The 16,507-nt window shown below is 36.8% G+C and overlaps 1 protein-coding gene and 1 long non-coding RNA gene across 2 annotated transcripts in view; one reads left to right on the top strand and one right to left on the bottom strand.

Annotated features, from left to right (window-relative positions):
• The first annotated feature begins 597 nt into the window (after positions 1-597).
• Positions 598-5,388, top strand: LOC114484246 (uncharacterized). Its single transcript, XR_003676916.2, has 3 exons — positions 598-997; positions 1,779-1,871; positions 5,156-5,388. It is a non-coding gene; the product is annotated as an uncharacterized lncRNA (long non-coding RNA).
• The window catches only part of GPR149 (G protein-coupled receptor 149), an 85,822-nt gene continuing 73,389 nt past the window's right edge, over positions 4,075-16,507 (bottom strand). The window contains exon 4 of the mRNA XM_024131802.2: positions 4,075-4,714. Coding sequence (XP_023987570.1) covers positions 4,142-4,714 — 573 coding nt within the window. The 3' untranslated portion in view covers positions 4,075-4,141. The remainder of the gene's footprint in view (positions 4,715-16,507) is intronic.

Genomic DNA, 16,507 nt, shown 5'->3' with positions numbered 1-16,507 from the left:
TCTGGCAAATATTAATATTATAGGAATGAATAGTTCCAATAAATGTACCCATTGGGCACGCCTGATATGACAAGTATGTGAACTGTTCAGTAAGAAAGACTGGGTAGTCATACTGGAGATGGTAGGGACAAAATGAGCAGGAAATAGTGTGGATTGTTTGAATGTTTTAAAAGAAAAGACACCAGAACTTGCTCTGTCTTCCCTCTGAAGAAAGGCCATGTGAGGACAGAGGCTGTCTGTCTACAAGCCAAGAAGAGAGCTCTTACCAGGAACCAAATCAGTCAACACCTTGATCTTGGACTTGTGTCTCTGATGAAATGTTACTTTAATCAGTGAAGCCTTTCCTCACTAAAATATTTGAAAAAGCACTCCTGTCATTATCCCTTTAGTCTAATTTTTCTTCTTTTCATTTTTATTATCTCTGGTGCCTATTTTCTGTCAAAATACTTAGCATTACCTGAGATGTATACATACACATATACATATACATATATATGTATATACATTACATATGTGTAGTGAAGAACTTAATCCTATCCAAAGAGGGGGCTGGCCTTTGCCCTTCTGAGGAGGTAATCTCTAAACCCTTGGAATGTTATGCCTGATAGGAGTGACTTTGTTTGTTTGGAGGCCTTGGACCAGCCAGACGGTAACAATATGATTTAGGGTGGAGGCTTTGAGTTATTCGTTCCATATAAGCTTGACCTTCTGAGGAGCTGGATACTGAGATCACTCTTATGAGCAGTCAACCATGCTTACCCTACTCCTACCATGATGAAGCCCCATTAAAGCCTGGACACCAAGATTTGTTTCTTGTTGGCAGTACTCCATGAGTTTTGTCACACATTGATGCTAGGGAAGTACTGCTTTTCCTGACTCCACGGGGAGAGGAAAACAGAAGCTCCACACTTCGGCCTTTTTTTCTGGATTCTGCTGTATGTGCTTCTTCTCTTGGCTGATTTTGATCCATATCCTTTCCTTGTAATATACCATAACTGTGAGTATACAACTTTCAAGGAGTTCTGTGAGTTCTTCTAGTGAATTGTTAAAATTGTCAGTGGCTTAGGGAACACCCTGAACTTGCACGTGGTGTCAGAAGTGAGGGGAGTCTCGTGTAGACTGTGTGCTCACAGGTCCATTCACAGTATATATGTTTGTTTTGGTTTTGTTTGCAGTTATAATCCTATGTACCTAGAACTATTTTTAGCATGAAATAGGCATTCATTAAATATTATGATGAGTACATGAATGAAAGTAGCTGAATAGTATGAGAAATTAAGAGAAAATCTATTTATGAAAACCAATACTACAGAACTATGTTGAGAAAAAGCTTCCAAGTAATGCATAACCAAGCCTTTTTTTTTTATTATATTCTAAGTAATACTGTGATATTCGCTGTCTTCAAAATGGTTGCCTCTGTCGGTCATAATTCTTGGAAGTCTTTGGGATAATGTAATATGTGTTTATATTTTGGGAAATCGTAGGGATTATGTCTTTTCAGTGTATAAAAGTCACCACCAGATGGTGATATTTTTATTAGGTAAATAGTTTTTGTTTTCAGATACATCAATTTATAGAGAAAAGAGATAAACTATATGAAATAGAGCATTTATTAATAATAAGAACAAGATAACAATGCAAAGGTAAGATATTTAAATAGAGCACAAAATATCTATACGGGTATGTCCTATACCAGAATGCATTTTTACAATTGTAATCACATTAAAGAGAAAGTAGACTTTGAACCGGTGTAGCTGAAACATCCCCTCTCTTAACAGGGATTGGTACGAGCTGTTCGTGCTTAGGCATAGCCCCCTGTAGATTTTTCTTGCAGATCCACTACTGTTGCCTTGAAGTTTGAAGTGTTACAGGTTAGTAATGTGATGCCGAAGTCTGTGGCTTTGCGGTAAATAATCCTGGTATTGTATGAATACGTCTGAACCTTTAAATGTATCCGTTATACAGTTAATTCAACAACCAAGGACAGTTAAATGGGGACAATATCCTAGGTTTTTTGTTTGTTTGCTTGTTTTTCAATTCCCCCAGCACAGGCCCAAGTCCAGTGAAAAGAAAATGGAACACAGGAGAGAAAATGGGTATTACTGTCTTCCAATCCAATTCCTGTATTCCTTAAATCTTGTTTTTCATCATCTCCTCTCCACTCAAACTGCTGTGCAGTTATAAAGGATTTGTCTTTATTATTTTGTTCAGTTTTATTATGATTCTGTTTCTAATTTCCTTGCTACCAGAAATTATACTTTAAGCAGCAAAATCACTTTTCTCTTTTATAAAATTATACATCTAAATTTAATATATCAAAACCTGTCTTTTACAAAGCATTATTAGAATATTCAATTCAACTTTTGCTTTTATAACAGACATTTAATGCTGTTGATTTATAACATCAGATTGATCTGGCCATTTGTCGTTATGTTAAATTAACCCTCAAGTTTGGAGATAAAAAGTATTATCTTAAGTTAAATGTATTTGTAATGAGAATACAACTGAATTTGAATTTATATGTTATGCATTATTTGAGGCTTTCTTTACAAACATGACTAGTGGCATTACATTTGCTTCCCAAGTTTAGATAATGATATATTGAGAAGTTAGGTGAAAGATAGGGAAAGTCCATGAGATAATTATTTTGAAAATAACTTCTTGGTAGCAAAATAATCATCTGAAGATAAAACAGTCTGAAAGCCCATGTCAAGTAATTTAGAATTCTGATTCAATATAATGAAATAGAAACCAGAATAAATCATTTAAAAAATAATTCACTCAGTCTGTAAATAATAACTAAGATATGTGAGTTGAGAGTGTACAAAGTTTAAAACGTAAAATGTCAACTCAATAACTTTGGAAAATAAACATTTAGGTAATACATTTAATGTATGTTTACAGAAATATCAGAATAAAGCAATTTGAGGAAAAATCACTTCCTAATTTTTTTTTTTGAAATATACATTACTAATATTCTGACAAGGTGATATCTGCATTTTTGCAATGTAACATATTTAAAATTAATCTTGATATGTATACCTCACAATCACTTAATAAAGTATATTGAATTGTTTCTTTGCTTGAGATACACATATCTTTGGGAAGGAAATGAAAAAGCACCTAAACTTAGAATAATATGTGAACTAAAATTTTCTGTGCTTCAAGAGTGGTAAAGAAGGTTTGCCATATCTCCTGCTTTAGAAACAGATACTTTTGTTTGGACTTAGAGGATTTTTCCTCTGCTCTGCCCAGAAGTTTTTTAGTCTACTTGGGTGCACCTCACAGAATTTAATCTTACAGTGTTCTTCCCTAGTTTCTGTTCAAATAAACAAAAGAATTCTAGAAATGATAAGTATACATCTACAAACCTTTCCAATATGTTTAAGAGCTACTTCCAGTTCTACTTCTAACATACAACATGTCTGTTTTAAGAGCAGTCAACATACTGAAAAGGTGAAAGGAAAACTCTCATATTTAAGAGAGTAAGAAAAAAAATTCAGTAAACAATTTGTATTTTATAGAAATGAAGGGAACAACTATTTACAGACTAGGGACATGCGTGTTTCAAAGTTGGAAGCTAATTTGCCATTTTATACAGGAGTATATTTCCTAGACATCCGTGTAAAGCTAAAGCAGTAACTGTAATAATAAGCTTGCTTTGCTAGCCACATTTAGGCAAGCCTCTTCAAATACAACTCAGAGTTTTGCTACATTTCTTCCATTCCCAAAATATTTTTCCCCTTGCTGTAAAGGCCAACTTTATGGGTAGAAACACATGCATGAGAACAGTATATTCATTGAGCTTATACAATTTTCTGTTTACTCTGAGGTTGACAAACATAGGCAAGCACATTAGTAAACAAGACCAAGGTTTGATTTAGAAAAGGTTTTTGGAAATCAGATAAGAAACAGAATCTTATAATTGCCACGGTGTGCGATCTATAAGTAACACTTCAAAAGCACTCTAGTGTTTGCACTAGTTCCAGCTGTTTGCACTAAAAATAATTAACTATTAAGTCTGTAAAGCTTACGTAAACCAACAAATAGAAAAGGAAATCAAATAGCCTCAGAACAAAGGTGTTAGTGTAGTAGTTTGAAGTTGCAGAGCCATTCTTGCCTTGATGAGGCCACATGATCACTAGTTATCCTTGCTTGCTTCTTCTCTTTTCCTATAAGCTTTGTTTAACAGCTGGATTTCCTCCTGGTAGCCGTCCCTCTCTTGGCTCTGCCTTTTACTGTTCTGCCTGTGTGCTTCAACAGTGTCTGGAATGGAGATGTTGATATCACCATCAGGATTACTTGTGGGTAAAAAGAGAGAATATGAGGCTGTTTCCCCTAAATCACACGAAACAAATCTGTTTTCTTTCCGTGAGTAGCGTAGGGAAGGAGATCTGACCTGTGTGGAGGACTGGCTGATGTTGCTAATAATTGACACCGTGTCCAAGGCCTCCTCATTATCACAAATTTCAAGAACCTCCAAGTGTATTTTCACGCTGGTGTCTGCAAATGTGGAGGGAGAATCTTCTGAGTTTGGTTCATGGCCAACACTTTTGGATCGATAGACTTCTATTTTCTTAGAGGCTGGGGTTATTTTTTGTCCTTCTGTGCTCACCTCATAGGTAGAAAGAGATAGGGTTTTCCCGGTTGGGGCTTGGAGAGACACAGTCCCCTGGAATGCACACAGGGGAATGGCCAGGGCACCACCGGAACGCTGGGGACAAAAACAAAACGGTTATTATTGAAAACTAGTGTCTGAGATTGGACCATTTAGTAATTCATTTTATTCATCAAAATGGTAAAGTTTTTCTCTTTCAAACCCAATTCCATAGAAACCCTTTACAGATATGGGATTGAAATTCTGTCATCAAAGCTCTGTAGCTTAGTTTCTCCTAGGTCAAATACTACATCTAAATGAGGGCAGTCAGAAACCTATCTTTGAGGATAAAGGGACATGTTTCCACAGTTCAAGACAAAATTTGTGTACTGTGGCCGGCAGGAGATGGGAAGAATATGGGCATAAAATCGAATGCATATTTACACTCTTGAATTGCTTTTATATTTTTGTAACATGTTCAGTTACATTAAAAAGCTTTCATAGGTTGAAAGAAATGCAGAATGTGTTATCAAAATGCACTTTTTTTTTCCTGTTTAGTATGCCAGAGAGAGTGACACCTGTGAAACTATGGTTCAAATTAAATACAAAGAATATTTCGACTGTAGGTTTGAGCACACAGAAGAGGAGCCAGATGTCACCAGAACTGTGTGGTACAGTGTGCTTACTTTTCCACAGAGAAATCACTGTCATCAAAGTAAACCCAGTAATAGAGAATGCCCTCACATCCCTGCAAAACTTTTATACTATATTTAGAAGTATTAAAATTTTGTTTTTAAATTGTACTCACCACTGAGAACTGCTTAAGAAATGAAGACTAATTCTCATGATAGTCTTGTACTTTATATTGTTGACCCATGCCTTCGTACTTCCAGTTGACTCTTTTTGATTACATGTTAGTTTCAGAAGAAGACAAGTAATATGCCAACCTTAGAGCAGTGGTGCTAAAAGCTAGATCCCCAGACCAGCATTATCTGCATCACCTGGTAACTTATAAGAAATGCGATTTTTGAGTCCTACCCCAGGCCTACCGAATTAGAAACGCTAGGGGTGGGGTTCAGCGGCCTGTATTTTAACAAGCCCTCTAGGTGATTCTGTTGCGTGGTGAGATTCAAGATCCATTGCTGTAACTAAAGAAATGCTGTAGCCCAGAAGGAGAAGGGGAGGGGAGGGGTGGTTAACAGACATGTTTTATACGTGTGCCCCCCATCTGTAAAGCCTGGAATTACTCACCGGCTTGGCTTAAATGTGTCTTTCCACCAGGGGAATGGGGGTGAGGGCTCTGAATGTTTTGTCAGTTTAGGATGATCACCCTTCCCAGTTTGCCTGTGACTGTCCCAGTTTTAGCACTGAAATTCCTGCATCCCAGGAAGCCTCTCAGTCCCAGGGAAACCAAGACGGTTGGTCACCCTATTTCCCATGGGCATTTTGTATCTGGACCTAAGAGTAGCTAGAGAAAGCCTAGGACCAGGGTCCCACATTAAAGAACAGTTTGTATTCTCATCTACTTAGGGAAATTTTAAGGGAGGATACCTCATGAGCTTCGCTCAGGTGGCTTCACGCCACACCCATTGAATTTCGGGACCAAGAAAAAATATAGTCTAGGATGTGTGAGACATTGCACTAGTCTTTCCCAGTTATTCCCTATGGAGTAGGCTTCAATTCTGTTTATCCATAAAGGGACCTGGGGACTCAAATTTAGGGCCTTGCACCCTAAAGGGCCATAAACTTTGAAAACTTACACCATAAAGATCAGTTTGCCCTTCTGCTGAGGCAGAACTTGACCAACTTCACTTGTCTGAAGTAAAAGAGACAGAGGGAAAATACTTAAGTTCATTAGGAGAGCACTGTTTGAGTGCTTTTGGTAAAGGAAGAGTGCCTTCATTTATTTTTTATTCATCATTCATTAAACATTTTCTGAATATTATCTGCAAGTTTCTAAGCTTGCACTGGATGCATTCAAAGACCTCACAGATGGTTGGGTGGGAAAGACAGGTAAGAAAGTAAAAATTTCATCTCTAACTATAGTAATAGAGCTAGGAACCAAGCTCAAAGGTGTTCAAGGAATGACCACCTCTGATAGAGAGATTTCATGTAGGGGTGGCATTTGAAATTGATCTTAAGAATCAAGAAAAGATCAACAGTTTTAAAGCCTTGCTTTCTGAGTGATAAATCATGAGTTTAAGGGCAAACCTAAAAACTTTCCATCCTGAGAAAAAGTCAGAAACTTCTGTTTCTTTTTTAAAACAAAATTTACCAAGACATTATTTAATCAGAAAATTTGACTGTAATTTAATAATGTGAATTTTAAGTACAGCCTTCTTTATTCTGAGAGCTAGTTAACCTGAAAGCTGACCTCCTTACATTATACTTTATTGCAAGGAGAAAAAACATCCCTAATCAGTACTTTAAAAATTGTTCATAAGTTTTCTCTTTGGCATGGTATGCTACATAAACAAAGCCCTATGGAGTATGCTAGTTTAAAAAAGATGAGATGAGAAAACTAAGTTATCAGCACCCAGCAATATTGGCATATTTTTTTAAAAGAACTTTCACTGTAGGATCAACAGCATAACCATATTTTTATATGTACCAACTTGCATCACTGATGAGCAGTTAATATAAAAGCAAAAGCAAATGTGATTTTTTTGCATCTGATTTATACATCCAAATACTGCAGATTTCAATAGCTCCCCCATGCTAACCTCACCTTCAAATGAAAAAACAAGGTTTACTGAGTTATCAAATGACAGCTCATTAAAATTGGCATCTGAGAGCTGCATAGTGCCAGAGTTTAGCTACCTATGAAGTCTGATTATTCTGAAATAGCACACAGAGTGCTGAGTTATCAAAATTATTTTGTGAAACATTCAAAAGACTATGATTGAGAGTCCTAGAAGTAAAAACACAGAGACAGATTATATAGAAATAGATTTGAGCACACTTTATACTCTTAATTCAAAATTGGAAGGTTAGTTTCAGGAAAACGGTACTGTCACTTTAAGCTAATTCAGTTATTTTAATCGTACTGGTTATGAAAGTATTTAATGTATAAGTTGTTTTGGTTTTAGATTTGTATAAGAAGTACAAGTGTAAGGTGTTTACACCAAATTTTGTTTGTATGTCTTTAAGCAAAATCATAAAATTTGATTTGACAGTGAGGTTTATATAATTTTTTCTCTTTTGTCTATTATTTAAGTTAGAGAAACATTGCTCTAGGTGAGGGAAAATGGAGCTTGAACTAACGGAGCAGTAATAGAGATTCAGGGAGGGAGCTGACAGAATTTGAGTAAAATCAACAGGATTTTCCACCTCTTTTAGGATATGGAAGGAAGACTAAAATGGAGAGAGATTAGAAGCTAGGAGAACAGACGAATTGAACCACTGCTATATACTAGGACTTGATTAGCTGGTAGGTCTATAGCAATGGAATGAAGAGGCTCTCATATCTTAAGAGCCCATAGAATGCAGAAATACTGAAGCTTATAAACAATTGCATTTCCCTGTGATTTGTGCTACAATAGACCCAGGCTGGAGTATTGTGAGAGTATGGAATAAAAGCACCTAACCTAGGTGGAGTGAGGGAAAAGGAGGCCTGAAAATAAAAGTTGGAAATAAATAGGAGACAAAAGAAACAATGTTTCCACATGGGAAAACTCTGTATTGTAAATAAGGCAATTTTCTTTTACTTTATTGGTTTAGTACAATTTTAATAAAAATTTCAATGGAATACCAATGGAATTTTACTTTAGAACTTGGAAAGTTTCTTCTAAGATTTACTTGCAAGAGTAAATGTTTATGGATAACCAAGAAATGTGGAAACAGACTAATGAGGTGACTTTGCAAATATAATATGATTAAGACAGGGTGTTAATGGAAAGATTTGATCAATCAAGCAGAGTCAAGAAACCAAACATAGTATATCATGAAGATAGCATTTCAAAATAAGGATTCAAGTGAGCTTTTACATATCACTGGCTATTCATTACAAAATTAAGTTAGACCCCTTTTCATGTTATATGCAAAAATGATTTCTTGAGTCTTAATAATTCTTTTAAAATCCTGAGTGAAGAAGACCTTTCCAAATCAGGAATGAAAATCAGAAATGACAAAGTACAAGATGGATAGATTTGATTGCAGAAAAATTAAAAATACCTGTGTAGAAATATATGCTGAAAGCAATGGTAAAAGACAAATGGCAGCCTGGGAGACAATATTTGTAGTGTGCATAAAACAAAGTTTAATAGCCATAGTATGGAGACTTTCTCCAAAATCAATAAGATAAACATCCCAGTAGGAAAGTGGAAATAGGAAGTGAGCAGAGCAATTAAAGGAAGAAATATAAATGGAGAATAAACATATGAAAAGATATGCAATTTCACTGATAATCAAAAAAAGGTGTAAGTAAAAACACTTGATCATTTTTAGCATCTCAGATTGTCTGCCATCAAAACAAATAAAAAACCAAGAAAAAGAAAAAAAAGATGCCATCTTTCAAGTGTGTTTTTTTTTTTTTTTGCGGTACGCGGGCCTCTCACCGCTGTGGCCTCTCCCGTTGCGGAGCACAGGCTCCGGACGCGCAGGCTCAGCGGCCATGGCTCACGGGCCCAGCCGCTCCGCGGCATGTGGGATCTTCCCGGACCGGGGCACGAACCCGTGTCCCCTGCATCGGCAGGCGGACTCTCAACCACTGCGCCACCAGGGAAGCCCCCAAGTGTATTTTGATTGTATTTGACTATAAAATAAAAACTACATATACTTACCAGCAATCCTATTTCTGTGAGTCAATTCCACCACCAGATATTCAACCCATAGTAATGTCTATTTCAGCACTGTTGTAAAGTAGAAATACCCTAAATGTCCATCATTCAGAAAATAGTTGAATGAATTATGGTACAGTAATATACTGGAAAACTAGCTTAAAAGAATGAGGTAAAACTATGAGTTGTGCCTGGGTAAAATAATTTCAATACACTTTAAGTTACAAAAGCAAATTACAAAGTAATATGTATGGTATAATCTAGTTTTCTTGCAGTAAAACACCAGAAATCAACCCAGAAAATTACACATGTATAGGAATAAAAAATACACAGACACAAGCACACCTGTATAGTATAGGCATAGAAAAAGGTTTGAAAGGCTACATACCAAACAATTCTTTTCTCTGTAAGTGGATGGGAGGGAGGATTTTTTTTTTTTTTTTAATTTTTGGCTGCATTGGGTTCTCGTCGCCGCACGCAGGCTTTCTTTTAGTTGCGGCGAGTGGGGGCTACTCTTTGATGCGGTGCGCGGGCTCTAGGCACACAGGCTTCAGTAGTTGTAGCACGCGGGCTCAGTAGTTGTGGCACGCGGGCTTAGTTGCTCCGCGGCATGTAGGATCTTCCCAGACCAGGGCTCGAACCCGTGTCCTCTGCATTGGCAGGCAGATTCTTAACCACTGCACCACCAGGGAAGCCCTGGAGGGAGGATTTTGAGTTTTATATTTTTAAATTATTTGATGATTTTGCTCATGGAAGTTGATTAGGTAGTAGAAGAGGCAGAGAGTGGAAAATATCACTAGAAAGAAATAGAATACAAGGGTAGGATGATGCCTATGATAGTAATTAGGGAGTCAGATTGGGGTTTGTGCTGCTTTGGGGGTTTGTGCTACATTTGGGGTTTGTGTTGCATTTGGGGTTTATGCTATTTTTAGGTCAGGAGAGAGGAGACAAGCTGGATGAAGGGTACTGTCCACTGCGCCACCAGGGAAGCCCTGGAGGGAGGATTTTGAGTTTTATATTTTTAAATTATTTGATGATTTTGCTCATGGAAGTTGATTAGGTAGTAGAAGAGGCAGAGAGTGGAAAATATCACTAGAAAGAAATAGAATACAAGGGTAGGATGATGCCTATGATAGTAATTAGGGAGTCAGATTGGGGTTTGTGCTGCTTTGGGGGTTTGTGCTACATTTGGGGTTTGTGTTGCATTTGGGGTTTATGCTATTTTTAGGTCAGGAGAGAGGAGACAAGCTGGATGAAGGGTACTGTCTCAAAATTTTGCCATAACAGTTTGGATGGTTAGAATGAGAGTCCCCATTGGGGTACAGCTTATTTTCCATTCACATTTTAAAAGTGTAGACAATGGCACTTACAACAAGAAAAATAAAAATTTTTAATTATTAGGAAAAGGATCCTCTGATCCTAGGCAGGCACAAATTTATAGCACTCTCAAAGTGGCCAGGGTCTGTAATGAGTCAGATTCTCCTCACTAATTTTACTGGAAAAACTACTATAAACATTTGAGTCCAACAAGATGTCAATGTAAACACTGAGTTCAAATAAACAAAGAATTCCACTTCAGGAAAAAAAAACAAAAATAAAGAAATACTATAGATCTGGAGTCACAAACTACAGTTCAGCCCACAGGTTTACAAACCATTCTAAAAGTTCAAAAACAATTTCAAAAGTGGACTAAAATAAAAAGCAATAAAATCCTAAGAGAAAATTAATTGTAAGAAGGAGATAATACAAAAGACTGTTAATATTTGGTTTAATTTATCTTGATTTTTGTACTGGGTTGAATAGCGTCCCCTCCAAAATTCATATCCACCCATGACCTGTGAATATGACCTTATTTAGAAATAACATCTTTGCAGATGTACTCAAATTAGGATGAAGTCATACTGGATTAGAGTGAGCCTTAATCCCAATAACTGGTGTCCTTTTAAGAAAAGAGAAATTTGGACATAGATTCACATAGAGAAGATGGACATGTGAAGAAGGAGACAGCATTTGGAGTTATGCTGTCATGAACCAAGATAGAATCCTCTAGAGCCTCAGAGGAACATGACCCTGCTGACACCTTGATTTTGGATTTCTGGCCTCCAGAAATGTGAGTCAATAGATTTCTGTTATTTAAGCTATCCAACTTGTTAACAGCTGCCCTAGAAAACTAATACAATGTTTTATGCAAAGAGGCACAAAAATACATATGCATATACACGTTTTGCAAAGTCCTACAACTGCCTATTTTCCTGTGGAGACTGGAACTATGTGGCATTTCTGTCAAATCCACATAGAATGTAATCTCCCCAAGGGAAGGGAACATTTCCTTGTTGATCTTTATTTTTTCTGCTACTGCTATCTCTAACAGTGGCTGGCACATCACAGCCCCTCAGAAAATATTTGTTGAGTGAATAAATGTGTGCATGAATGAATGAATCTGCAGCATTGACTTTGTAGGGTTTTTAGATTCCATATCTTTATTTTTTTTGGAAGTATAGTTGATTTACAATGTTGTGTTAATTTCTGCTGTACAGCAGAGTGATTCAGTTATATATATATACACATATTCTTTTAAAAATTCTTTTCCATTATGGTTTATCAGGATATTGAATATAGTTCCCTGTGCTATACAATAGGACCTTATTTATCTTAATTTTCTAAAGCACAAAACGTAAGATCAATTTTTAAAAATACAGGTTTCCCTTGCTATCTGAAAGTAGAGTGTTCGGGTGAAAATTTACATAAGCTGAAATGGCGTAAAGTGAAGAAGCAATTACCCTAGGACACATCTTGCCAATAGATGCACAAAATTAATTGAGATAAAGCACAGATGCTCATAGACACAGTTCAAAGCTATGGCGGCTTGATGCCGAGATGCTGAGTATATTTTCCAGAGAAGGAGCTGAGTGCTGCGATTCTCGCAGCTCTGGGTGTGCGCCGCTTCTATAAAGGCTTGTTGCAAAACAAAAACTGAATGTTATTTTCACTTTTTGCTTTTCTTATTTAAAGCAAAAATCCTCTCTGGATTTCTTTCAGTTAGCGAAAACTGGTTCTAATGTAGGTCTTTCGTAAAATCCAAGTGGAATAAAAGTGAATTTTCGAAAAGCAGGGGACACCTGTATTATTGTTTAAAATTTATCTATTTTTATTTTAACAGCCCTATATAATACCTGATGATAGTTACAAGTGCGTCAGAAGGTCATATTGGAACGTATTCTTTTTGAAAATAAAACAGGATATTGAGGGACTGAATTGTATGTGAAAGTTTATTGCATGATAAAAAATGGTAGATTCATTGGCAAAGTAGCAGGATACAAAATTAATGCACAGAAATCTCTTGCATTCCGATACACTAATGATGAAAAATCTGAGAGTGAAATTAAGAAAACACTCCCATTTACCATTGCAACAAAAAGAATAAAATATCTAGGAATAAACCAACCTAAGGAGACAAAAGACTTGTATGCAGAAAACTATAAGACACTGATGAAAGAAATTAAAGATGATACAAATAGGTGGAGAAATATACCATGTTCTTGGATTGGAAGAATCAACATTGTGAAAATGACTCTACTACCCAAAGCAATCTACAGATTCAATGCAATCCCTATCAAACTACCACTAGCATTTTTCACAGAACTAGAACAAAAAATTTCACAATTTGTATGGAAACACAAAAGACCCCAAATAGCAAAAGCAATCTCCAATACTAACCATCCGCTAAGAACAAGCTCAATTCCCACCTCCTCCGTAAAGCCCTCCAGGACTACCCTCTGTTGATTCTTTTCCCTCTGAGATCCTAGAGCACGCTATACCAACCAGTTTTCAGGGGGAAATTCTTTGCCTCTCCTCCTGTGTGTTCATCTTTTCTCTCCAACTCGACTATAGCGTTCTTGAACGGAAATCAGTATTACCGAGTGACTGAATATACTTTTCACGAGTAAGAAAATCAACTTAGGATTTTTTAACTTTACAGTAATGCGAAAGCAATACGCATTCAGTAGAAACTACTTCGACTTTTGAATTTTGAGCTTTCCTCGGGCCCACCGTATGGGGAAAGACACTTCCTCCTGATGCTGGGTGGCAAAGCCCCAGCTCCCCACCAGCCACGCGACCACACCAGGAGACAGCGGATAGATGCAACCACCACGGACCCAGACAAGCACTCTGCTTGTCAGTACAGTAGTCAATAAATTACACGAGATGGTCAGCACTTTATTAAAAAATAGTCCTTGCATTAGATGATTTTGCCCAACTATAGGCTAACCTAGGTGTTCTGAGTGCACTGAATGTAGGTGAAGCTAAGCAGTGATGTTTGACACGTCAGGTGTATTAAATGCATTTTCAATTTATGATATTTTCAACTTACCATGGGTTTACTGGGACGTAACCCCATGGTAAGTTGAGGAAGATCTGTACAACAGAAGCAGCAGCCAAGGAACCAGTAGGAGAAATAATGGTTTTTATTTAAAGACAGTCACGGCATGGAAGCAACCTAAGTGTCCATCAACAGATGAATGGATAAAGAAGATGTGGCACATATATACAATGGAATATTACTCAGCCATAAAAAGAAATGAAACTGAGTTATTTGTAATGAGGTGGATAGACCTGGAGTCTGTCATACAGAGTGAAGTAAGTCAGAAGGAGAAAAACAAATACCGTATGCTAACACATATATATGGAATCTAAGAAAAAAAATGTCATGAAGAGATTAGTGGTAGGATGGGAATAAAACACAGACCTACTAGAGCATGGACTTGAGGACGTGGGGAGGGGGAAGGGTAAGCTGTGACGAAGTGAGAGAGTGGCAGGGACATATATGCACTACCAAATGTAAATTAGATAGCTAGTGGGAAGCTGCCGCATAGCACAGGGAGATCACCTCTGTGCTTTGTGACCATGAGAGGGGTGGGATAGGGAGGGTGGGAGGGAGGGAGGCACAAGAGGGAAGAGATATGGGAACATATGTATATGTATAACTGATTCACTTTGTTGTAAAGGAGAAACTAACACACTATTGTAAAACAGTTATACTCCAATAAAGATGTTAAAAAAAAAAAATGAAAGTTAATGAAAAAAAAAAATGGTAGATTCAGAGAACATAAAACTACTCATTTCGTAGTCTCTGCTTTCTTTCCATTTAAAAGCCTATGAATTAGCATATGCTGTCAGGAATAGTGCCAAACCATTATTGCTGTATTCCTGAGTGTAGGTGGCTGGGAGCTTTTTTATTTGAAAATGAAAAGCGGTTTTCAAAACCTCAGAAATGCTTCAGAAGGAGAGATCATGCCATGTAAACACATTAGCACAAATAATCTGCTGTGATAATTGATTCAGACTAACTGACCTTGAGCATAATGAACTTTTTGTTTCTTCACTATAAGCCTCTAAGTGAAACCAGGGTGAAATTATAATATAAAAGAGTTGCTCCAAAATATCTCTCCTAACAGGTGAAGTTTCTGTTGATTATCTGAATCATTCAATTTATGAAAGAGGTATTACAGCATGTAGGATCATAGGACTCACCAGAGACCATTTTACAAAGGGAGAACTGACAGCCAGAGAGGTGAAACTACCTGCCCAGGGTCACGCAGGTAATAGTAGTAGGACTGACACCCGGACTCAGGTGTCTTAACTCCCAGTTAAATCCTCTTCCCCCTGCACTATGTTGTTACTTTGAAAGAAATCTGCTTTAGCCAGGGATGGTGGGTCATGGGTTTTCTGCCCAGGAAGCTAGAATTCTATCACTAACTCATGAATAATCCACGTGACTGACAATTTTAATCTAAATTAAAATCATATAGATGATCTTTAGGTGATTTAGGTGACTTTCAGGCATCAAAAAGTACAGACATTGAGGAATTAAGTCAAGCAGACCATCTAAGAGAGCATGGAGGAGAAGAGATAGGGAGACAAAAAAATAGTAGGGAGAGTGAGAACTTTGTAAGAAAAACAATAAACTAGACTTTTAATAATTTACTTTTGGTATTTTATTTAAAACTGTGTGATTACTATATTTTCATATATTCAAGTCCCCAAATATTCCTTGTGTCATCCTGTCGCCTTCATTTAAATCTTTAGTAAACCAAAAAGAAGAACACACATGAATTGCTTAAAGAAAAGAGTAAGAGTGAGAAAATAAGGGCCTCTATAAAGGTCCTGTTATGTGGCATGGAAAATGTTAGGTATTTTAACACATTTCCCATTTAATTCTCACAGACCTTCGAGCTATAAATTAAGATTTGCCTTGTTAGTGATGAAAAGTCTCACAACTGAGTGACAGATTTAGGATTGATATTCATCAAAACAAATATTTACTGATCTGCTGAACATAGCCCATATATCAGACTTCTTACTAAAGCACTTTATATACATTTTCTTATTTAATTTTCACATCAACCTTATTAAATAGAGACACTTGTCACCCCAATTTTATAGAGGACATAATTGAGTCATAGGGAGGTAACTCCAGTTAGTAAATGGCATAATCAAATCCAAATCCAGGATTATCTGTCTCAAGCCCTCTGTTTTTGGGAGTATTTAGAGAAGATTTTAAGAAAAGGGTTTCTACACTTGACTGTAAACATCCATAAAACTTTATAAACAAACATTTTGTAAACAGAATCTATGCTACAGTAAAAGAATTAACACAATTATAAGAAAAAAAAAAAAGGAATTCCCTGGTTGTCAAGTGGTTAGGACTCGGTGCTGTCACTGCTGTGGGCCCAGGCTCAATCCCTGGTTGGGGAACTAAGATCCTGCAAGCCACTGGGTGCAGCCAAAAAACCAACCAACCAACCAAACCAAACCAAACAAAACAAAACCCCACCACAATTATTTACATGCAATACTGACATATTTGGCCCTTACTGAAAATATATGTACAAAACACGTGGCTGAAAAAGAAATTTAAAATTAGAAAACTCGGAGCATGACTATCATGCACTTTGCAAATACCTCACAAGCACTTAACGGCACAGCAAGTGAAGAGCACCAGGCTCCCTGGTAATATTTATGTAACTTTAATGTGCTTCCACAAGATTGTTGTAAAACCACCTGAACGTTGTCAAGAATAAAGTCAAATGCCATATTCCAAACTGAAAAAAAAAAAGAAAAAAAAGAAAAT

The sequence above is a fragment of the Physeter macrocephalus genome, chromosome 1 (genome assembly GCF_002837175.3).
Source record: "Physeter macrocephalus isolate SW-GA chromosome 1, ASM283717v5, whole genome shotgun sequence".
Lineage (NCBI taxonomy): Eukaryota > Metazoa > Chordata > Mammalia > Artiodactyla > Physeteridae > Physeter > Physeter macrocephalus.
This window is presented reverse-complemented; position numbering and strand designations above follow the sequence as displayed.